At 32.6% G+C, this 25,433-nt stretch overlaps 1 protein-coding gene across 1 annotated transcript; it reads right to left on the bottom strand.

Annotated features, from left to right (window-relative positions):
* Positions 1–9,034: 9,034 nt before the first annotated feature.
* LOC144554507 (indole-3-acetic acid-amido synthetase GH3.17-like) lies at positions 9,035–17,702 on the bottom strand. The gene is made up of 5 exons (XM_078302821.1): positions 17,329–17,702; positions 16,994–17,095; positions 15,710–16,094; positions 15,145–15,589; positions 9,035–9,797 (listed from the first exon to the last, which is right to left on the bottom strand). Exons 1-5 carry the CDS (start codon positions 17,664–17,666, stop codon positions 9,214–9,216), a joined length of 1,854 nt encoding a protein of 617 aa, XP_078158947.1. The 5' UTR covers positions 17,667–17,702; the 3' UTR covers positions 9,035–9,213.
* Between the last annotated feature and the right edge of the window lie 7,731 nt (positions 17,703–25,433).

Here is a 25,433-nt window from a genome sequence, read left to right as displayed (position 1 = left end):
GCCTATAAATAGAGGCTTTGTAATATTGTATTACACACACATATGAGAAATGTATGAATAAAGAGATTGCCATATTTTTCATCTCTATTTTACTTATTCTTCTTTATGCTTGTTTATCTTTATTTTATAACAGGCTTAACCTTAAGTATATATTATATATGATGGATACTAGCGTTTATCGCAAAAACTTATGTAGCACAGTGGCAAAGCCTTTTGGCATTCAGCCAAGTAACGAGGATCGAATCACGCTGAAGCCAAATTTATAAGAAAATTTTTGAGTCAAAGATAACATGATGATAATTTACACTATACCCCATATATTATTAGAAATAAATAAGTTCTTAACAAATATGTTTTCAAATAACATGATGCTACAGTAAATAACCGCTAAAAAAGTGAGCTTCATGTCGGATACCAAATTGTCTGAGTGTGCTTTAGTCAATTTGAGTCCTCATTTGGAAAATTTGCATGCATAAAACAAATGTATCATTGTAATAACAAAGTTAACAATCTCACAAACCACGAGAAAATGAATCATCGTCGGTGATTAACAAATCACGGCGATGTGAGCAAATATACACGCATAAAACACAGATTCTAGTATTCGATTTTTCCAGTGGTGCGTATTGAACAAATGTCCAATTCAGATTTGGACGTAAACAATGGCTACACCAGATTCAAGCCGATCAAAGAGTTATATATGTACCTTAAAATTTGATCCACATAATTTAATGACATGGACTTTTATTAAATTTAATACTTTTGTTGAACTAAAATTTTATTGACTGTATGGATATTTGTATTGGCGGTCAGTCTTGAAAACTAGCTAAGAGCCTGCATAATTAAATTGGATGTTAATCTAAGAGTGTGCATGCATGGGCGGTCTTCAATATCTTGAAGCAATTAAGAAATTTAATAGTTTGATTGCGCGGATTTTTGTGATTGGAGTTAAGACTTAATTTCTTGATTTACTAAAGTTTAAATTAATAGCATTTTTTATTTTAAGACAACTTTTAATTTTTGTTTACTTTAAATTTGTATGTACGGGTTGTTGATTGAAACGCAACAAAATTTGAATAGAAAATTTTAGTTGATTGTTATCTTGTGAACTCTTCTCTATAATTACTATTTAACTTTAACTGGTGTGTGAGTTTAACGGACAAAATCGTAACCTTGCTGTAAAGTTTAGAAATATATAATAGTCAAATGGATGGCAAAATCGTAACCTTGCTGCCAATAAGTTTAGAAGTATATAATAGTCAAATGGATGGCAATAATTAATCTGACACAACGACAAGTCGACAACATCATTAATTAGCTATATTGTCCTTTACTAAGGTTAAAGTATAATGGTCCTGGCCAGGGTAAGCTTGGGGACACCAGTGAATAGTTAGATTGAGACTTATGGTGCAAGGTACACCTGCAGGATGCAGACAACGCTGTGGAGAAAAAAATATATATTTTGGTGGAAGTTTAAAGTAACATAAAAGATACTGTATCGGATATTCAATGCAATAATTCCGAAGCCGCGTCCCTTTCACGAGTGGAAGGAACAAATTAAGATTGTGACAAGTGGAAACAAGGTTTTATTTGTAAATAAGAGTACATGTATTTCTCTGAGGCATTTTTTTTAAACGACAAGTATAAGGCGAGGGGTAAGACGATTGGAGAAGAAGAAGCTTCAAAAAGACGTAATGTTTTACTCGAGTCACTACTACAAAAAAATCATTTTATATCGGTTGAAATCGGGTTCGGCCATCGGATTTCGAACCGATGCATATCGCCCTAATAGAAAATGTATACATCTATGCTATCGGATCAAAACAAATGACGTTATTCAATATACCATCGGCTGCGAACCTTTGGCAATTGGGTTTGACGAACTGAACGCTATCACTTTCGTTTCACTAACCGACTGCAAATGTGATTAACACTATCTACTAAATTTCAATAGCCGATTACAATAGTGTCTTGCACCATTTGTTTTGTCTATGTTGACATTGGCAAATCCTAAAATTCTAGCGGGTCATTAATTTCTGGGCCGATGGTGATGTGTATATAATTATTATTATTTTTTACTATTAATTTTCATATTACAGGCTAGCCTAGTCATTTTTAAAACACAACTAGCAAAACAAAGATAAACATGTATGCGCTCATTCCATATCCATCTCTGAACCAACAATTAATATATACAAACACAAGTACTCCAACATATAATATAGGCAAAATTGTGAGATTGCCACTACAAATCTTCAAAATGTGAAAATGCCACTATAAACTTTAAAATTGTGAGAATGCCACTATAAAATATTGAAATTGTAAAAATGTCATTTATACTCAAGTTTTATACTATTTTGATTAAAAATTAACTGAAAAATACTAATTTGAAATACGTATTTCTGTATTTCCGATTATACGCTTCCTCCATATACATTACCTTCTATTAAAAAAAAAATCAAAATAATCCCATCGCCTTCCTTCCTCCAGTTGCTCTCTAACAGGGAAGAGGTGAAATCGCCTCGCCTCGCATCGCCTCCTCCTTCCTCCCATCGCCTCCTTCCTTCCTGCATCGCCTTGCCTCCTCCTTCCTCCAGTCGTTGGCTACTAGATTTGAGGCACAGTGGCTGCTGGCCAGCGCATGAAAAGAAGGAGCACCTCCAGCCGCCTCCATTGCCCTTTCAAAGCTCTCCATTTTCGGTAAGCACTCTCTTCCTCTCCCTCGTTCTCTCTAACTTTTTTAAATCTCTTTCCATAGCTTTCACAGATGAGGTTTCCCCTCTGAAATCATTGATCCAATTCTCGCATCGAAACTCAAATTAGAAATTTCTCACCAAATTAAAAGCAGAAGGGGTATTATTCAAAGAAGGTGGTGTGGTAACAGTAGCACTTATGTGCAATCAGTACTCTTTTTCTGACCAGCCAACCAAAGAATTTGTTGTAACTCAAATGATCTAAATGCCCAATCTGAATTGCATATTGTCATGTACCTTGTGGTGCTTCTTTTTGGTTTTGATCTTTTTTTTTTGGGTTTGTTTTGAGCCACCTATTTTTGACTGAGCACCCAATATATAGCACAGTTTCTTTATTTTCAGTCATAAATATTCTAGGATGATGACGAGAAGGTCTCAAATCCCCTTAATACCTTTAGGTGTTCAATTTTGACATTCTGGATTTCATAAAGAAAAACCTATCATTACTGGTACAGGTACTTTGTTTTCTTTCCAGTTCTATTATTGTGATCCCTTTGAATAACGGAAGTCAGTATACTGTATGTTCATTATTACCTTTTTAATGTTATGAATGTTATTGCTACTATAAAATGAGAATAATGATAAAATAAGGAATGCATTTGTGTAATTATTACCTTTTTTATGCTTTTCTTTTTATCACCCATATTACAAATCCTTTCATGTTAAATTTTTAATGTAATCAATTGGGATAAAATTGTTTACATAGTAGTATAAATTTTTGAGTTTTGAATGTATCAGTTGTATAAATTTCTATTGAAATTACTTTAGAAATCAGTACTACAAATTTTAATGTAATAATGTTGTTTGCACATATTTCTCACTGAAATAGAATGGTGTCATCATATTGCTGTAAGTTTGGATTGAGCAAATTAAATAGCTGGAGGCTGGCTTGCAAAGTTAGTGTTGTAGGAGTTGATGTTAGTGACATCATATTTGTTTTTTGTTTTTTTTTTTCAATTTTGGTGGTATTGTTTAAATGACATGTGATATAAATGTAATGATATGTGATGGAATATCATTTGAATTGATGTAAAAGCTTTCATTTAATTAAAATATGATTTAAAAGATGCAATATTTGTATCTTTTTGTTTGCTTTTGCTTGATTGCCATAATAAATTTACTTGTAAATTCTCAACAAAAAAAATTCTTTGGTAGCACAACAGTAAACAATTTGTGAGGCATGAACTTGTAGCAAATGATGACGGTTGTCAAATAGATGATCCAATCATTTGGTTTTTAAATTGCAGTCATCATGTTTTAATTCAACATAATATAATCCAATTATTGTAGTACCAAATACCAACATTATGCATGCAACTATGAGAAAAAGACCACTAACATATAATTCATTCGAAAACATTAAAACTTGCAAACAAATCAACAACTATGATAAAAAATATATATATAATTTTGGCAATGACAAGACATGACATAATTTGTTCACAAAATAACTTCAAATTACCCCTTCTCAAAACATGACATAATTTTTCATATAAAATTGCTAAATATTACATCTTATACAAAAAAATATATATATATTTCTCACAATACCCTTTTACACATAATTTCTCACATTACACTTCTACATAATTTCTCACTTTTTCAAATAAAATTGCTAAATATTACATCTTATACAAAAAAATAATTTCTCACAATATCCTTTTACACATAATTTCTCACATTACACTTCTACATAATTTCCCACTTCGCATCCTGAGCAATGATGTTGCTAATAGAGTTCCGACTCTTCTAGAGCTTCCAGATAGTGCTGGTTGAGATGTCCCTACCTGACTACTAAGTGCAACAGATGGTGCTGGTTGGGATGAAGTGTTACACCCCTGAGAGCTCTCCACTTGGCTCTGATTAATAGGTGCAATAGATGGTGTCGGCTGGCATGGAGTGCATGGAAAAGTGGAATTTTCCATATCACAAGCATCAGTACAGTCCATGTTGCAGTCCATTAAAAGACCTGATGACGAACATTTTAAAAAGAAACACTTACTTGAGTTATCCAATATACATATATGGTATAAAAAAAACTAAGGTAAGTTGTACCTGCATAGATCGAAATTTCTATAAACAAGACACTGATGTCTGTTTTGTATAGCTAGCTGTTTGTTTGTATTAGGGATTTTTCTTAGAAACTGCACTATGCTTTACATTGATGTATTTCTGTTAAACTTTGTAACGGTACCAGAGGTTAGGTACCGCTAGACCAATTTCTGGTTTCAGTATTGAACCACATTGAACAGAACTTTAATGCCCCAAAATACATCCAGTAATTAGTCAGCACAAGTATGCCTTGAACAGAACCAATCGGTACAAATCAACAAGGAAATGGCACAGCCATACTCAACAGGGAAAGGCAAGCACAGTCAAACCTCAAAATGGCAACAATTGTAACGATTGATCAAGTCCATTCGGGAAAATCAACAACCCACAATGGAATAAAATTCACTCAAAAATAAGCATTGGAAGGAGTATACTTTTATTTAGCATACCTAATTAGGCTCAGAATTATAAGAAAGTTTACTAACCTCAGATCGCTGTAGAAGGTTGCGCTGATCTCGTACTCCAAGGGTTGATGTATGGTTCGTGCCTTCAGAGAGAGAAGAACGAAGCATGTATAAAGGCGGAGAAGCACGGTTGAGGTGGAAGTGGGCTAGGGCTAGGGCTTAGAGAAAAGAACGGAGCAAATTCTACCACTGCGCCTCAGAGAGGAGAACGGAGAATGTATGGAGGCGGAAGTGGGCTAGGGCAAGGGCTTGTGCCTTCAGAGAGAACGGTTCATAAGTTTGTATGAGAAGGGTATTTTAGTCCAAAATTATTATTATTATTTTTAACAAAATTAATACGGTATAAATGGCAATTTTACAAATAACCAAGTTTATAATGACATTTTTACAATTTCCAACTTTGGAGTGGCATTCTCACAATTGCAAGGTTTTGGAGTGTCATTCTCACAATTTTCCCTATAATATATGTCAATCCATGCCACAAGAAATATATAAAAAGAGTTTACAACAATTATTAAACATACAACTAATAAACACAGCAATAGTTCATTGCATCAGAAAACTAATTGTTCTTACCACAATTATTAAAACCAACAAGAAATGAATTAAGTGTTTGAACGCAAGAACCTGAAACACAATAACTGTTTCAAACCACAGACAACAATTTGTCAAATCCTCCCACCGCCAAGTACCTACATGACAATTAAACGGATAATAATTTCAAGAAGAACTTACATCATTGGATATAGATGTCATGTAATTCATGTTCTTTGTATGGTGTTTTGGACAAATGACACTGTATGAATAAATGAAAACATATGAACAAGATATATAATTAAGAACTTAAATCTGAAAGGATAATAGAAACATGTGATTGACAAACCTTTGAAAAAGAATGTGCATAATTTTTGATGAGCGTCTCCATGTTCTTCATTACATAATACTCGGACATTCGTAAATTGCTTTGTGTGTATTGTTTAAAACAAGATCTAATTAGTAGTGCAATTGGACTTCAAATAAGTTGCAAGCAAATACTTGATTAAAATATTTCTTACCTGAAACATTCTGACCTCCAGTGCTCTTCTCCCAGGCGTGTGTCGACCTTCCTGGGAGATGTATGACTTAAAAGTCCTAGAATTATTAAATGTCAGTATACGGTATGTACCTAGAAGTAGTCAATGAGAAGTATTTTGCATTTTAAATTATATGTATTTTGCTTACTGCTGTAACATAGAAACAATGTAAAACTTTCAGTCATTATTATTTGGCACCAGGTCCAGCAAGTAGGCAACATTCTGTCTTGGGATAACAACAAATTCGATCATCTTTTATGAGCAGGGATTAAGTGTTCGTGTCTTTCATGTCTTATATTCTTATTTTTTGTTTTTTTCTTAAATCTAAACAGTCGATTTGAACTGTTCAATGTAATCTCCATATTAAAATGTGATTGGAGCCCAAATTTTATATTTTGGTAAATTTTTCACTATTCTTTTTAGATACATAAATAATAACTGTAATTTCAAAAAATTCTGACCATCCAAAAACATTGATTTTATACCTATCTAAAATAATAGTAAAATTTCCAAAAAAAATTAAAATTTGGTCTCCAGACACATTTTAATATGAAGATCATATTGAACAGTTCAGATTCATTGTTAGATTTTGAAAACAGAGATTAAAGATTTGAGATACGAATGAAACATCAAAGACATAAATCATTTGAACCTACTTTTAAATTATATATAACAATTTATTGTTAGCGACATAAATATTTTTCAAATTATAACAAATTAATTTGATATACATACAAATTTTAATTCTTGATTGAGGCTATCACCCACGTGACTCCCCGAGGTATGCCACATGACCCATGATGAAATGGTACACCATGCAGAAGTCATATGTGTGGGACTTATAAGCATCACTCCCAGCTCTGGCCCTTTGTCATCACTTTTTTCATTTTTCCTTAACATTATTATTATTATTATTATTGTTATTGTTGTTGTTGTTGTTGTTGTTGTTGTTGTTGTGAGTGTGGCCATGCATGATAATTTGCAAAGTAATTGTTGCCCTTTTGAAGTTTAAACAGTCGATTTAAACCTCACTATATGATCTTTACATGAAATGTAGTTTGACACCTGATTTTATTTTTGTATCATTTTTTTACTATTTTTTTAGATACGCTGAAAATCACTACTATTGGATGGTGCAGAATTTTTTAAATTAGGTGTTTTTTCTACTTATTTTTCTATTTATTACGTCTTAAAATTGCCACGCAAAAGGTTTGTATATGTTGTAATGGTTATTTCTTTAACCCCTCATATAAGTAAACATATTGTGTAGCAATACATGTTATGTTATGTGATTTAGAATTAGATTTTCCAAAAGGCCAAGGCCCAAGGCCCAAACTAAAGAAAAAGATATAGAGTTTGGTGATATTGATGTCTCATATTTTGAACAGAGCATTTGTTATGTTGAAGCTCGCTGGCAGAGCCCAAGGACCAATCTAAAGTGAAGACATATATGTTATCTGATTTAGAATTTGACATTCGTTTTCTATAGAGAAAAGAAGCCTTAAGTGCAAAATAAATATATATTTCAGCCCATATTCTTTGTTTATTTTTCTTTTTGGGCTGTACGACTTATATTCAATTTCATTTCCCTTCCTTTAGTCCATTATATTCTTGTGCAGCTAGCTACGTGTTATTAATTGGGAGTATATGTTCCTTTTTAACATTTTTATATTGTTAGTCAAACATTCTCCTTGGAGATAACGATAGTGGTAATTTTATTCCTCTTTCTTGTCATTCTTTCCAGCATCCACGTTTTTTCCATTGGAGACATCGAACAAAGATTGGGTTGTGGGGGAAAGAAGTAGAGGAGAAAAGCGCAATTCCTTAAAATCCCAACCTTAATAAGGACACCTACCTACTTAGTTTTCGTGATATTAGAAATATAAATGTGGTATTAAAGGATTAAATACATAAACAAATATACACAACGCAATGTAAAAATATAATTTAATTCTTACATAGAGCTACAGTAGCAAGTTCATCGAATCTTTTTTACAGCTTTTCTTCAACTTTTGCAATCTTTAATCTTCTTTCGGACTGATTATTTTTCCACTAAATTTATTCCTGTTGACTGTGTGAACCGGGTCCTTTACACATTCTATCGGACTGATTATTTTTGCACTAAATTTATTCCTGTTGAGTGTATGGACTGGGTCCGTTACACACTTTCTAAGAAACTATTTTTTTTCCAAAAAAAATAAAATAATACTACGTACAGTCGACCTGTAAGGCTGCAATGCAAAGAGTTGTTTGAAAAGTGTTCAAACATAAAAAAATTATAACAGTACTTTAATTCATTGGACGGTTTAGGATTTTTTGTCATGTTACTAGAAATAATTGCAGAGATGAACTCCAGTACTAAAGCCAGGTGAATTTTTTTTTGAAGGTCAAGCCAGGTGAATTTTAACCCTATTGAACTTTCAAGGTATTTTATTTTGTTATTTGTAGTCGAGATATATTTCACGAGGCACTAATATGGACTAATCAACCTATACATAAGAACAGCATCGATAAATAGAATCAAAGAAGGGGGATGATGCAATTAATTTGATTTGCAAATCAACCATAATTTATGAAGGCAGATATAAACCATGCAGGAAACTTTATAATTATAGCATCAAATTATATCACCACACCTTGTTTCCAATGAAAACATTGAGTTTATCATACTATTACATACATAAAATCTGGTGTAACAATTAATTTATACCAAATCCAACAATTCGTCAATGTGACGAAAGATGGTCGATGGAAACTGCACAAGCAATAATATTATATTTCCATCCATTTCCAACAAATTCAATATATAACAATATGCAATTTCAAGGAGGCACCATTTTTGGCTTCTTAAACAACCTTCTCCTCTACACTTTACGAATCCCAATGCGGTGCTTTCTGACTGAAAAACTTCCCGATGACCTTCTCATCTAACACAGAGACGGCATCACCCGAGTTGATGCAACGCGGGGTTTTGTACTGGTTGACAGACGAGCCTCTTGACAAACAAAAATCCATCAAAGCATCAAATGCCCCATTACCAACCACCCGTATTTCAAGTGGCCCAATCGATCTGTCTCGACTCCTGCCGCGCCGATATATGGAGTCCAAGCCGCTCTCGACTACAGCACAACATTCATCCAGCACTTTAGGATCGAGAAGGTTCTCTAGTTCTTTGCAGGTACCAGTGCAGGTGGAAGGGGTCAGTTCCCAAAAGAGGACGTAGTGTCCAGGGAGGGAGGAAGTGTCAGGAAAAGAGGTGAAGTCAGAAAGAAAGAGAGAGAGTTGTGATAGGAGAGGTTTGGTAGCAGAGATGGATTTGAGGAGGTCCTCTTCAGTGGTCTTGTCCGTGTCGATGCTCAGCACGACATCACGACGACGGACAAATTTGAATTGTGGTGCAGCATTGTAGAATCCTGTCACTTTTAGAATGTCACCAACTCGGTACCGGTAAAGACCTGAATATTTCCAAAACATGACTCTTGTCAGTAGATGTTTTTCCCTCCATAATTTGTAGTTAACAAGCAATGTCAATATGTCATTCAAGGTATATTTGTTTTTCCAAAAAAAAAAAAAATTTACTCTTTGTAATCTACTCTACTTAACTTTTTTAGTAAAGTTAGGGGGCCAAGATATCTAATTATTTTAATTTTGGGCCATCTCGGTTTTGATCCTGCGACTTTTCTTGCAGAGGTCATTGACTTTGGCACTAGAACATTGGCTAATTCATCACTCTCCTATATTTTCTAGTACTAAATTATTTACTTTCAAGAATTAACACTATTGTAATACATATATCTCACAATATTTTAACCAAATTAAGTAATCAACTCATAAATTAGTTGCTTAACAAAACCATATTATGCTTTTTGGGTAGCACAAAAGGGTGAATCTAGTGCCAAACGAGGAATGCTTAGCCACCCTTGTGATTTTAAAAACTTTTAATCATAAATATTGTAACTTAATTGATTTCTTTTTTAAAGTGTTCATATAGTTCAGTCTCCTTCATTGATGGGCTCCGGTACAACTCAAGATCTTTTTTAAAGTGTTCATCCACTGCACTAATACTGCGGTTTGCATGAGTTATTACTTAGTAGAGGATTTCATATCACTTTGGCTAAATGGATTTTGCAATTATACCTGGTTCTGAAAATAGCATGATCAATTTGAACATGGCTAAAACATGACTCTTGTCAGTAGATGTTTGACACTCCTTAATTTATAATTAACAAGCAATGTCAATATGTTATTGAAGGTATATTTGTTTTTCAAAAAAGAAATAAATTAACTCTTTGTACTCTCCTCTACAATTTTCTTTTAGTAAAGTTAGGGGTCAAGGTACCCAATTATTTTAATATCGGGCCATTTGGGTTTCGATCATGTGACCTTTGTCACAGATGTCTTGCGTGGTCACTTGAACATTGATTGATTATGTACTAAATTATATACTTCTAAGAATTAACACTCTTGTATTACATATATCTCACAATATAACCAAACTAAGGAATCAACGCATAAATTAGTCGCTTAACAACACCATACTATGCTTCTCGTGTAGCACAAAAGGGTGAATCTAGCACCGAGATGTTAATGAATTATTTTCATAAGAATTGTCCAATTAAAGAGAGGTTTGACCTTCTAAGTACATGATTGATCTTTCTGCAACAAAGATCATAATATATAGTGAAAGGCTTCCTCTACGAATGGGAAAATGATGAACTGAATAAATGACTATCTTGAGTCTAGGTGTATCAAATTTAGAAATTAATGATTAAGCTGGTATCAAGTGGTGGCTTAGATATGAACCTTCTGTCAATTGTAAGTGGAAATCAATTGTAGTTATATATTGAATAATTTCTAAGATCTTGGGTTATCATATGCAAGCTGCATTTGTAAACGTGCATAAATAGTAAAGTATTTTTTTTCAAAATTTTATTTGAGAAAACTTATGATAGGATAAATTGGCAACATACACTTGAGTTACTACTCTCTCTTTTTTTCATTAAAGGGCTCCAGTAAAACTCAAGATATTTTAGATGCTATTATCTTTTTGAGAATAGAACATGTATCTATCTAAAGAGAGACGAAGAATTCTGCCACTGCACTAAGCCTGCGGTTCACATGAGCTTTTACTTAGTGGAGGATTTCATATCACTTTGGTTAAATGAATTATGTAATTGTTACCTGGTTCTCAAAATAGCATCAATTAGAATTGTAAATTATATAGTTATTTTAGATGTTAAATAGGCATTGGACAAGGAGACATGTCTCCCTATAAATTTAAAATAGTATACCGAGGAGTAGATGTTGATGTGATTCAGGGACTTGATTCCTCTCTAGAGAACGACAAAGGACTTGTCTATTTTCATTACGATGATACAATCATGTTTTTAGCAACATCCTCATGTACGGTTCTGCTGAAACCAAAATAAAATGGGCCAAATTTTTTTTTTTTGTTTTTTAAAAATACAACCGAACCAACAGCATACCTAAAAAGAACCAAAACATTAATTTAAACCGAATTTATTTCAGCTTGTTTGATTGAACCGAATAAAGAGATTAAATTTATAAAAATAAAACAAAATAACATTAATTCATCAGTAATTTCATAGAAATAAATATCATGACAACATTACAAATATTATTCAATTGCATACAAAATATGTAGATGTTATAAAATATCCAGACCAAAATTGAATGAAGCAATGATTGAATCAAACAAAATAGAATCTATACTCGAGCCATTATAATTTTGTCGGTCTGGATTGGTCGGTTTTGAACTATCTAAGGAGAACGATTAATTTTAAACCAAAATAATTTTAATTTTCCTGAACCAATCCAATTAAACTGAAAAACCGATCTATTTAAAATGAATTTTTTAATTTAATTGAAAACCTAACAATCCGAACTGTTTGAACGCCATTATCCCCAAGTAATATTGAATCCATTTAATGAGCTCTCATGGGTTTTGAGACTTTATACGGTTTAATAACTTCAATAAAACATTAAATATATATAGAGGCATAGTTGATAAAGTAGCACGCAATTGCAAATTTGTAAGGGGCGTTGTATTGTACAGGAGCCAAAATCACTTTACTAAATATGTCCTCTCGTTTTTTTCTTTAATACACACTTTCTCTCTAAAAGATGCCTTGCAAAGTGGTTATACAAATAGATAGGATCGATGTAGATTTCTATGGAAGAAACTTTATATGAAAGAGCAACATGGTTTTTTGGGGTATTAAATTTGGTTCTGATGATTCAAACAATTTTTGTCCAATGACTATAGAAATTAAAAATAAATTGATTCTAATACAATATTCTCCTCATACTCCACTGCATGCATATTATCTTCATATTGGAAGGAACTTACAAATTTGAGGAGATTAGGAGAAGTAGGCATTGCGTACCAAATAGGAGATGGTAAAGCAGTTTGGTTTTGCCTATATTTGTTGCTTGGCAGGGTTGGCATAGAGATATCAAATGTCAAATCTATGGGGAAGATAAGAACATTGACCACTTATTCATCTCATGTCCATACAGCCAACAAGGTGGTTTTTGTTGGATCATTGTCAAAAAGTACACAAAACATCTTTTTCACTAATTAATGCTTTTCCGTTTGCTCTATAATGTGGAAAGAGAGAAATGAGTTATGTTTTGAAAGAAACAAATCTTGAAATCAGGTAAAAATATATTGTTATAGTAATTTCTTTGTTGAGATTGATCTAGACAGGTTCGTAGTTGGACTACTGTGATTAATTAAAGAAGCTGTGCAATTTTGGCTGCCTTACATAGATTTTGTTCCTCTACAGATTAAAGAACGAAGATATTACCTTGAGATAATTTAATTAATTAAAAAATGGGTGGCCTTAAATTTTATTCATGTTTTACGAGTTCGTTGATCATGTTTTTTTATCGTTCTGTTGTTTTAAAGACTTAGAAGTGGGTTGTTGTTCCAATTGCAACTATATTTATTAGAAACTTAGATCTAGATTAAAGATTATTGTATACCTCTCAGGGTAAAAAAAACAATTAGAAGTGTTGTCATGTGGATACATATCATTTCAATGGAGGTATTTGAAAGCCTAAAGTACATTAGGTTCTAAAATTATAGATATATCTTTATTTTTTTGTGAAGCTAAGGCGAGGTATTATTTTTGTTTTTTGTTAATTTTTCTTATATTGTCTTGTGATATTAAATGCCAAGAATAGCTACAGTCGGATATAAAAGGATATAGACACTGGTATGAGGAATCCGCTAATGGCCTCGGCCAAACATAACTGAAGTTGGGAGTCTTTTGGTTCGAATCTTTTATTTTTAGAAAATAGTCAATAGTTTTTTAAGAATTGTAAAAAAATGGTGAATTTATTTAATATTTTTTGCATAGAACACACAACGCAAAATATATGGGGATTTCAGGATTTTATTAAGGAACCCATGTTTAGAGTGGTTTTCTAGCGTTTTGTTTCACTGCGCTGAACGGTTCTTTATGCTTAGCCTTTAATTTTTTAATTTAATTTCCGAAACATGCATAATTTTGAACGACAAAATATGCAAACATAATTAATAATTTTTACAATGTGAGTAAGAATTGACAAATTAAATCATAATGTTATTGCAAAAGGGAATGTGTCTGTTATTCTAGGATGGTTAAAACTTCAGTGCAATGTGGAATCTTTTGTGAAGATAGAAATATGCACGCAAAAGAGTAAAACCTTTAAGAGTATATTGGTATAATGAAGCACATAATTAAGAGGATATCGATCTTTTTTTATTTCTATTATCCTTGTTTACTAGTTTTTGAGATTTTTTATCCATAGAAATTATTAAAATAAGATGTACAGAAACCAAAAAAAAAAAGTATTTTGATGCAATCTATTTAGAAAGACAAGGACCAATGGTTCTAATCCATTAATTTTATTTTTTAAATCAGAGGAGATGTAGAAAAATAAAAATAAAATATTGCGATGGGATTAGGATCATTGGTCCCCATCTTTCTAAATGTGCTATAATTAACATACTATTTCTAGTTTTGAACATCTTATTATAATAATTTGTATGGATACGAAAACCTCATAGCTTTTTGGTTCTGACCAAGCTTGTCTCCTTGCCCTTTTTATGGTACACATCATTAATTAAGCTATCTTGGGATTGAGGTGATAAAGATGCTGACATCGCTGATTTTGACTGTATATTGAAAAAGGACGTGTCCTTTAATTAGTCAGTCCTTGCCATATTGGATAAGCTTTCAATATATCAAATCGGAATAGTTTAGATGTATGTTTAGATTAATAGTGTAACATTTAGGTTATCTATAACTATAGAAATCGATCGGTGGCTGGGGCCGCTAGCTTTTTACAAAGCAATAAATAGTAATATAATATATTGATCAATCAGACAATATTTTATATTTGTATTGTGTCTTCATTGTATATCAATATTAAATATTAAGTGTGCATCTAGAATTAAAATTAGTATTTAGTCAAAATTTCTTTCTCGTTTTAAAGAGCTTTAAAATCAATTGCGTTATTTATACAAATAATTTGTATTGACATAAATATGTCAGTAACATATAATCTTATATTTTTTTATGTCTTTCTAATTTATTTATATCAAAACTCACAATCGAACAGTGAATCAATTTTGGGAATCACTGTTCAAATACTTTATTAAATATAAAAGTTCAATGCTTTACTTTCTATTTAGTTAAAAAAAACTTAAAGAAAATAATTAATAGCTCAACTTTGGGACGCGAAAATAGAGAGGATATATGGCAACCGGAAACCAAATGATGTTGAACTAACCTGTGAAAGTAGTCACTATTAGCTCGTAGTAGCACCCCAATTCCACATCCACCAATGGGACCACCTCCTCCACCCGAGCAGCAGCAATGGTGTTGCCATCTCTGCCACTGACACCATCTTCTTCCTCCTTTACCCTTATAAACTCATAGTAACACATATTAGGCAATAGCGTGTATGCTACGTCACACGGCTTGTCCAATGGCCTCAAATTGATCCCAAAAAAACACTCTGATGATGCGTACATGGTCGAAACAAGAGGTAAACCACCTCCGTAGAACTCTAGGAGTGGTACGTATTGCATCATTGATCCCGTCACGATCACTTCGATGAACTTGGTCTTGGGCCATAGCCTCTTGACTATTCCTTCCCAGGGATGTTTCTTGCATGTCGACTCTATCTTATCCGCCAGCTCTGCGTTTGGTCCCGTCAAGATTTTCCCTAATACCTGATACATATTTGAATGCAAAAATTACAAGTTAAATAGGCTAGTTATTAACTATTTAAGTAAATTATTTTATTAGATCTTCATCTAGTTTAAAGGCTGCTATAAATCATTCGAAATTACCAACTCTATACAGCTTGTGTCTGTAACACGAGAGCTAAAGTCACCGGTTCTAATATCGTAGCATAGCTCTTGCCAGTGATCTTCTAAGAATGTTATGGCACGAAGGAAAGCCGATGCAAAGATGGCACCAACACGCAGTACTTCATCCCGTTGTATCAGACCGCAGAGAAGCTGAGTGTACAAACTCTGACAGTTGTCAGAGCAGAGGATGGCTGCATCAGGGCTTGTATACTTGTTGTAGAGGTTGAATGGGCGCTGACGAAAATGCCAGCTTTTATAGTAACTTGTGAGGACGGGTCTACAAATGAGGCCAGATGGGGTGGTGATCTCTGGCTTAATGAAGAGGAGATACATGCCTTTTCCTTTTTCTAATCCTTTCACATATCTGCATCAAAGCAATTATATAGCTCATGAGTTGCCGAATTTTTTTTCTTGTCATCATTCAAAAACGAATAAACCCAGAAGCCAATATTTGAAAAAAAAATCACCAGATTTGCAACACTTTGTTTATTTATTTTTAAGGATTTTAGGATTAAATGATAATATATCGTATGGTTTACAATTTATTAGATTTCTAGTTTGACAATTTTAATGTTGAACAAAACACAGTAATCAAATAGAAAGCATATATATACTGTAGTTCAACAAATATAGAATTATACAACTAAATATCATTCTTAACAATACAACACAAACATGACTGTTCAGGCAGATGAGAGAGGAATCAAGAGAATAAAATTATTGCTTTACAATCTGCGGTAGCCCAAATACGCACAGATTTGAGACTGGTTGCACTGATAATAGCGGCGGGACCAAATAGGTTGCTCTGCTATTAGTTCCATAACAGGTTGAGGTTTTTCTTTTTTTGAAAGATGGTAGGAAAAGAAGTTCGACATGAGTTGCTTGCTATCAAATTTATTTTTCTTTATGATCCAAACAAAAAGAAATCATGCATGACTTGTACTTTTAAGTAAATAACAGAACCTTGATGAAATTTATTTTGTAGGATAATTTTTACCCAGTTGATATATATATATCTTGAAAGAAAACAATTTCTTATATTACAAAATTGCCTAAGCTCAGAGGGCCGTACGAATATTAGAGAAACCATGTAATATACGAGTATATAAAAAACTTGTGTATGATCAAGGCTTTAGTACTATCAGTTTGTTTTTACATTCTTTTTCGCTATTTCGAACTTCACATAGTCCATCTGAACTTCTAAAAATGTTGTTGATATATATATACACACACGCATGAGTATATGAAAAATTAGTAACTTACTTGTTGATTACAGGAATCAAAATATTGTACATAAATGTTTTTCTATCCAACTCTTCCTCAGTTGATGGCATCAGCTTAGGCTGTCCTCCAGATGTACCTGAGCTGCAAAAAGAAACAATAATAAATATTGTTATAACAATACTGATATTTTTTTTTAAGAACAACAAAAGCGACGTCATAAGTGGATATATATATCTAATTCTCCAGTTCAAAATAAGTGCTCTTAAATAAATAAATCATACAAAAATTAAAATAGAAAATGCTCAGATAATGAACAAAATAATAGTCTAAACTATTTAATATCAGATTATCAGGTCTATCGTTTATCTAAATACCTTGTAAGAAGCTCTACAATTGGCTTTCCAGATATGATATTAGAATTTTCTCCGTTTGCTATTCTCACTATATAAGGCTTCACCTTGTCGTAGTCTACTATTGGCACTTGCTCCCGGAACAAATCTTTATCTCTCTCTCCTTTCAGAAAACCATGCAAATATTCAGTTTCTGAATTTCTTTTTAGTATCTCATCCAAAACCATATCTTGGATTAGGTGGGCATTTTTTGTTAACTGTTCGACAAGTTGAATGCCTCCAAGTAGGTCGTGTGGATTGCAATTTGGTATCATAGCTGAGCTTGTGAACAAATGATCTAATGTAGAAGAGTAGGTTTTCATGGTTTCAACTTTCAAGAGCAAATGATCTAATGTAGAAGAGTAGGTTTTTATGGTTTCAACTTTCAAGAACAAATGGTCTAATGTAGAAGAGTATGAAGTGTAATAAGCCAGAAGATGTATCATGCACCTGATAGCGCCTGGATAGCGTACTGAATTATATGCACAAGTCTCTCTCACTCTCTTTATCATGGCATTGTCCTCTTTCACTGTTGTGTAAAAGCTTCTGGATAATGTACAACTTCTTTGTTTTTTAGAACTAGGCGAATAGCCCGCTTAATTTTATTAATCAAAATTTCAACCGTTGATCTTCATTGAGGAACCTGTTATTCCGATCTCAACCGTTGATCTTCATTGAGGTTCGCACATGAAAACTTACTTCGTTGAGGTTCGTGCATGAAAAAATTTGAATGGTTGAGATTGGAATAACACCTTCTGTTATTCCAAGGAATAACAGCACATATTTTTCCTTACAAGGTCAGGCAGATCCTTGTACATGGAAGGTTACCATAATGCATAAATCATCTGGGCCCGGAAAAATATTAAATATCTTATTTTTGTACTCATATTTATAATTTTGAAATAAAAAATTGCCAATATAAACAATTGATCTACTCTTTTCTATAAGAAAATAATTTTAATGTGCATTAATTCAATTTTCGACCACTTAATCTTGTATTAAACGAATTCTGAAAAATCATAAAAGCGAACACATAAATTTGTTGTTTATTAGATATTAGTAAGTTGTATTGAACTAGAGACTACAGACCAAATGGTTATTTTTTTTACCAATTTTGGGGTTTAGGGTTTAGGGTTTCTTCAGTAAATTTTCAATGTTATGCACTGTTCTGGGTAATTTATGCTGTATTTAATGACTTTTTTAGGAAATATTTTTAGATGTGCATAGTGTGCAGGTTAATACTAAAAAATTCAATAGTCTGAATTTGACTAGTTTTTGTACCCATCTTAATAAATAGTAAAAAAATTTCAAAAAATGTACAATTTGGTCTCCAAGCACATTTTATTGTGGAGATCACATCTAACGGTTTGGATCGACGATTTGGACTTTGAAATGTAGAAAATGGTTGTGGTAACTTGTTGTAACTTGATCCCTCCTCTAATTATATATAGTTTTGGAATATTACAATTGATTAACCTAAGTTTAAAACTTAGTATATTTAATATTTATTTAATTGCATAAACATGTCAGTTTTTTTAATTTAGGAGTACACATATGTTATAGTAGATTTGGAAGAAAAATTACCTATGTTTAGGCGATTTAATAAGCTACCAACTGGTTCAATAACTGATGCTAAGGGTAAAGCAATATTCATTTCTATTGTTTCAATTTTAGATAAAGTACCAACTACTCAAACTCTAGGCTATGGTTCTGAGATAAGACTATCTGTTGAAACCATGTGACCGGTGAAAGCCTTGATGAATCAACTGGTCCTTCCATATGTCCCTCCCCCAATAAAAGAAGAACCAGACATCCCTCTGCAAACCTCTAATTAAGCAGTCAAACGGCGATACAAGAAGAGAACCATATATTCCACCAGTGAGTGAGTGACGCCGAAGCAAATGGGTCAAGATAAGAACCTCTGGGAGAGAGTGCCATGCCACTGGTGCAGAGGATCAAGAACAAAGAGACTGGCATGACCGGTACCTCTGGTATGACCTTATAAAGTTTCATTTTAGTACATTAAATAAAATTGTACACTAAATCTCTCTCTTGTTTAACTATTGGTTAGGATCTATGAAACAGTATGGGACATAGGCATATTGGTTTGTGTTTTACGGTCCAGACAACCGGGGAACCCTGATTGTGATTATTATTAATATATGCTATTATTTTCTAGTGTTTTGAACTATTTATGTTGCTTGGTTTTGGACATAGTTATCTCTCTCTTGGATGTATTTTTTATGTTTAAGAGAGACAACAGAGGAATATATAAGTAATTAGATAGTACATTTATCTCCTGCTTCAATTTATGATGATGTTCTATATATTGTGTGTGGTTGTGTGCTATTTAATTTAAGATGCTTGTATGTTGTTTGAAAAAATTACTGTATGTCATTTTTTTTGGTTATTATGGCTTTTAAATTGGGGCTCTAGCTAATTATATAAATGAAATTTCCCTATATAATTGAAAACCTTCTTCTATTAGAACATAACATATTACCGATAGACGAAACAACCCTTCTTCTTGGGCGGTGTCATTTTGAGTTCATTCAAAAAAAATATTGAGAACGAAAGTTCTCAATATTCTTTTCTATGAATTAATTGTTACTGGTAATTAATGCCCACATTTTAAACTTATTTAAAATGATTATGTCAGTTTTGATATTAAAACTTGTAAATATTCTTATTAGTTAATTCTAAAAATAAAAATATAGTGCTTTTATGATCATCGAAACCAAGATATGGCCCGTATTCATAAGATCCAAAAAGTGGTCCTAAATGTCATATTCGAAAGAAAACCAGGATATATGGATCCCGCGTGAACAAACCATGCAAAGACTTGGCATTCTCGTATATATGTAAGATCGAGTTTGTAAAATTATTGATCTCAAATTACATTATGATCGGATATTGGGTATAATGAATAAGTAGTTGATATATATATTCACATAACACACATATTTGGCAATATTTGAAAGATTCTAGTGCTAGCCATGGTGCAAGATGGACTCAAAGGTACTTACACCATTCCATGAAACGCTCCTGCCTTGTACACAGTGCTCACCTCCAGTTCCGCTTTTAGTGAGGTGATCAAGGACTGGCATTGATTTCACAAGGTACTCAGTACCCATATTTCTTCCGTATCATAATTTACAAAGTATTCAACATTAACAAAGTCAAAAATTAATTAATGTGACATGCAAGAAGCATTAGTAAAACACTAGTTATTCAAATCAAACATACACAACGTTACATACATCACAAAATAAGGCTTAATCTGATTATTATATACATATCTAACATAAAGTAGCAACTACCAAAACATAGAAGCACCCTAAATATAAGCAAAACACATTTACAATTATACGAAGAAAATGATTGTTCTCATATAGTTATCTAGTTTACCATATATACAATAAATGTCTATGCACTTGAAACTGAATATCAATATAACTAGAAGAGTTCATCATAAAATCCAAAATGAGGGTTTGTTTTCAAAAGAAGGATCGAAGTATGATGCACATTCTCTATAGGGCAAATCTTGCTGATCAATCTCCGTTGAGGGTTCTGTTATTATACCAAAACAACTCTACAGATAATAACCAAATAATAACTAATGATATATTTATTTAACCATGAATGCAAGAATTGAAGTAATCATGTTTTTTTTTTATCTTACTAATTAGTTATTATATATGTCATCTATGTTGTTTCAGCCTTTATTGCAAGTATAAAAGAATAATACTATTTTGGTAAAAAAAAAAAAAAACCATACACATTTGCGTTGTTGAATTACTATAAGCCTCTTCAAGTTTGGTGAACTCCTCATGATCCATGTTAATTAACGTATGAATGCATGAAGATGAACAAACAGTGACATTCTCCGGCTGATGAAATATCCGTTGTACCGGCAAAACAATTACTAGAAGCATTTCCTTAAATTAAAAAAATATAAAAATGCACAAGGTTAGAACCAATTAAACTCAGGCATATTGAATTTACCTTTCAATGAAATTGCATATCTAGTGCCCTCCGTACTTGAAATGTAGCCCCAAACGCTCAACATCAGTAAGTCTACCAAGGAAAGTAGTCATCCGGCCCCTTCAAGGAATCATTCCTCGAAATAGCACAAGATATGTTGAGGAAGGGTAAATAGGTCCAGAGGTGCTTCCACTACTTTGACAGCACGCACGTCCGCATTGCCTCCTTAGGCTTGATCAGCTCTAAGATTATGCCAAGTATCGAGTTGGGCAAGTTGCTTCTGAAGTCTGGATAAATATTCATTGTTACTAAAGAGAGAAAAGAGATAATTAATTAGATAAAACACTAAGAGTGAGTGAAGTGAATGGAGAAGAAAGAGTAATTCGATTAGATGTGAACGAATAAGAATATAAGATAGGATATTCGAAGAGGTGCGAAAAATCGTAAAACTTAATTATAAATGGTTCAAGGGAAAAAGACCATGTATAATTAAGTATATTGAAACACAGAGCTAAAAAATTAAAAACCTAATTCACATGGATTATACACGATTACTTCGTTAGGAACTATCTTATTTTATTTTATTTTCAAAACAAAAATTATATTCATATTTGCTAGCAATTTAAGAATCATAAAAGAAGCTTCATACAGATTTGAAAAAAAAAAATACAAACAGATCTGAAGGGTTATTATTTATACAAAATTGCATACACATACATATACAAGCTTAACAAACAACAAACTATCATAAGAAAGATATTTGCTAGTTATTTGATTGATGGGCAAGAACGAAGAGGAAGACAGTCATTTGCATATTAGAGCTACTAAATATTTATTCTAAATCTTTTTTCTAGTTGAACTTTATTGCTTGTTAGCCCTTTTAATTTTCAAATGGGATAAAGAACTTCAAAGGCCAACCACAGAGAAGGGTATTGTTCAACTATTTAAGTGCTATGGTGGAATAACTTGTAATCCACTTCCGTTATGCCGATCAACTCAAGATATATATATAAGATTTGGCCTTCTTCTTTACAGGTGTAAAACAATCAACCAATTCATATGTGAAATCAAGATTTAAGTTTTCAATGGTGCCCGTTCTCATCTTGATAGATGCATTAGCACATGAGCTCGGACACAATATATAACCTAACCCACAATATTGTTAGATAAGAGAGAAAAATGAAGATGGCGGATCAGATCCTAGGAGAGAAAATAAAGACACAATGGAGAGGGGGCAAAAGATTAAAAGGTGAGCATAGTGAGGGGACAATTGGTACAAAAAATTAATTTTGAGCAGGATTGGTTGAGAAAGCGAGAATAAAAACTACACGGATTAAAAGTATAAATTCATGTTTGGAGATTGGTGATAACCATACACGGCCTTTCACTAACTAACCGTGTATGAATATATATTATCAAGTACGGCTCAGTATTAACAAACCGTGTACAAAACTTGGTGACTTTTGTACATGTTTGGGTTTTATGTGACCATGTGGGTATGTATGAGTGTTTCTTCATGTAAGCGCCTCCTCTTATTACACACAGTTACTGTCCAATTTTTTCGTATCTGTTTATGATATTCCATGTATGGTTGCATTTTTTTTGTACAAGTGAGCGTTGCATGAGGGGCTACCGATCGACACTCATGGTGTTGCATAGAAGAATACTGACAATAAATACGACATTCTTCAACACCTTGCAATTTATGCTTCAATTTAGTGGACTCCCCCGGGATTTTACTACTACTATGCTGGTGATTACGGATGAACTAAACCCACACCATATTACCTCATTTGCCACATCTTGTGGTCTTTGTGGAATGCAAGGATCAAGGAGTTCTGCTCAGCAAAAACCACGGTGCCCACTTCAATCGTTGCACAATCCAGGATGGTAGAACAGAAATCCTAAACCGTATCCCGAAATTACCAAAAAAAATATATATATTAAACAAAAATTACGAATTTTATTTAAATTAAATCATAACTCATAAACTCTAACCCTAAACCATCAACCCAAAAAATTATGAAAAAATATTTGAAAATTAAACTAAATTACACAATTTGTCTATAATTACATTAAATTCTATTAAACTAAATAATCCTCTACATTTCACTAAATTACATTGAGAAAAAATATCAACATATGTGATAATACACTACTAGAAAAGGCTTGACCGTACACAATTTAAAAGAGGGTTTGTTCGAAGTTCCACAACAGTGTCCGCACACATCGTATATAAAAATATCGGTAATTTGTATACAGTTGTAGACATAGTAGGAATAATCAGCTGATATTGATCCAGATCGGCCAATACGGATCGGTGTCGGCCGGGACCGATCCTGAGCCGATACCGATCCAATACCCCAATCCCGTATCGGTATCGGCCGGGACCGATCTCGATCCCGATACCGATAATTCCTACTATGGTTGTAAATCCATGTATAATTTTCCAAAAATAATGCTATTTTTTTTTTTTTTGCCAAATCATTCATATATTATTTTTAAGTTAAAATTGTGTATGAAAATCATACACGTACAGTTTTAATGAAAAAACCATGTCAAAATGATATTTAAAAAAATATATACTAATCAAAACTAAGTTTTGAATTCAAATTAAAAAGCACTACATTTACTATACACAAAAAAAAACTAAATTTAAAAAAAAATTATAATTTAAATACGACAAATACTAAAAACACTATTTTTACCAATATAAACAACATATACAATAAAACTGTGTGACTACAAGCATGATATTTTTCCGAAAAATTTCTACGGAACATTTACACACGGCTCATAGAAACAAACTGTGCATCATTACAAGTAGGATTTTTTTCCGAAAAATCATGTGGAGCATTTCATACATGATTGATATAAAGAAACATAGTACAATTGTCGGAGCACATTGATACACGGTTGATTGAAATATAATCTTATACAATTATTTCTAGTTATAATAAAGAACCGTATATAAATATTAGACTACATTTATACACGTTTCTATTTAAATTATAGCTAATAACTAGATCGATATGAATGTTGGAGTTCACAGCGCCTTCCTACTTTACACACGAATCTATAAAAAATTATCTTTTTGATATATGATGTACTGCTTATAATTGGCATATTTGTACAAATGACACGACAAAACAAAAAAGGAAAAACACGGAGCCCAGAGTTCACGTGATTCTTATCTCGTATTTCATGATCAAACAGTATCTCGTACAAATTGGCAAAAAAACAAAAGGAAAAATACAACATACTGATTGCATAAACTGCCAAACATGCACATCTCCCTTTAAGTTTATCTACAATCTGATCCAACAATACTTGTCTCCGTGCAGAACCGACAACCACATCGCACGAACAACACAAACATGTTCTTCTTTGGCTATGCTCGTGTGACAAACATATTGAAACTCTGAATTATATACAATTAATGTTGCGCGCTCCGCTGAAAGTTATATGGATTAGATAATCGCAGGCTTGTTTTTTATGTAAGAAAGTATTTATACTATAGGGTGAATAATTTTTACGTAAATAATTGGTCTCCTCAATAAGATCTTCTAAATATATCCGCACCAGAAATACATGTGGGGAAAACCACTCCAAATTACATTGGGACCATACACATTTTTAGATTTTGGTTTTTTCTTCTCCGTTCAATCTTGTCCATATTTCTGACGATCTGTGATCAATTTTGCGAATCTAAAACCACGAATATTTTCTATGCAATTTTCTCCTTCAAATGAGATCCATGTGAAAGATTTCATGATGCAGTAAGGCAGTAAAATACAAAAAATTTAAACCTCTTACAAGCATCTGCGGATCTACTTTATTATGCTAATTTTTATTCAAGCAATTTATATGCACAAATAATTATCTACTCATTCATTTATAACAAATCTATCTACTAAAGATGATTTGAATATACCTCTACCAGATGTCAATTTGGTAAATAGAGAGAAGTTGTATTATCTTCTAGGTCTCTTGGATACTTTCATTTGTCAAAACGGCCTCCTAGTGTTCACCTTGAACTAAACAAGGATTAGAAAGACCTTGCTAGAGATCTTAATCTAATATAAACTTAGAACCTAGTTAATAAC

Source organism: Carex rostrata, chromosome 5 (genome assembly GCF_964058835.1).
Source record: "Carex rostrata chromosome 5, lpCarRost1.2, whole genome shotgun sequence".
Classification (NCBI taxonomy): domain Eukaryota; kingdom Viridiplantae; phylum Streptophyta; class Magnoliopsida; order Poales; family Cyperaceae; genus Carex; species Carex rostrata.
This window is presented reverse-complemented; position numbering and strand designations above follow the sequence as displayed.

Excerpts from the sequence above, each read along its gene's own strand:
- LOC144554507 (XM_078302821.1), bottom strand. The coding sequence starts at position 17,666 with ATGAAAACCTACTCTTCTACATTAGATCATTTGTTCACAAGCTCAGCT. Across the intron at positions 16,095-16,993 it reads TTGATTCCTGTAATCAACAA|ATATGTGAAAGGATTAGAAA; the intron begins GTAAGTTACTAA and ends GCTTTGATGCAG. Across the intron at positions 9,798-15,144 it reads AATAGTGACTACTTTCACAG|GTCTTTACCGGTACCGAGTT; the intron begins GTTAGTTCAACA and ends GGAAATATTCAG.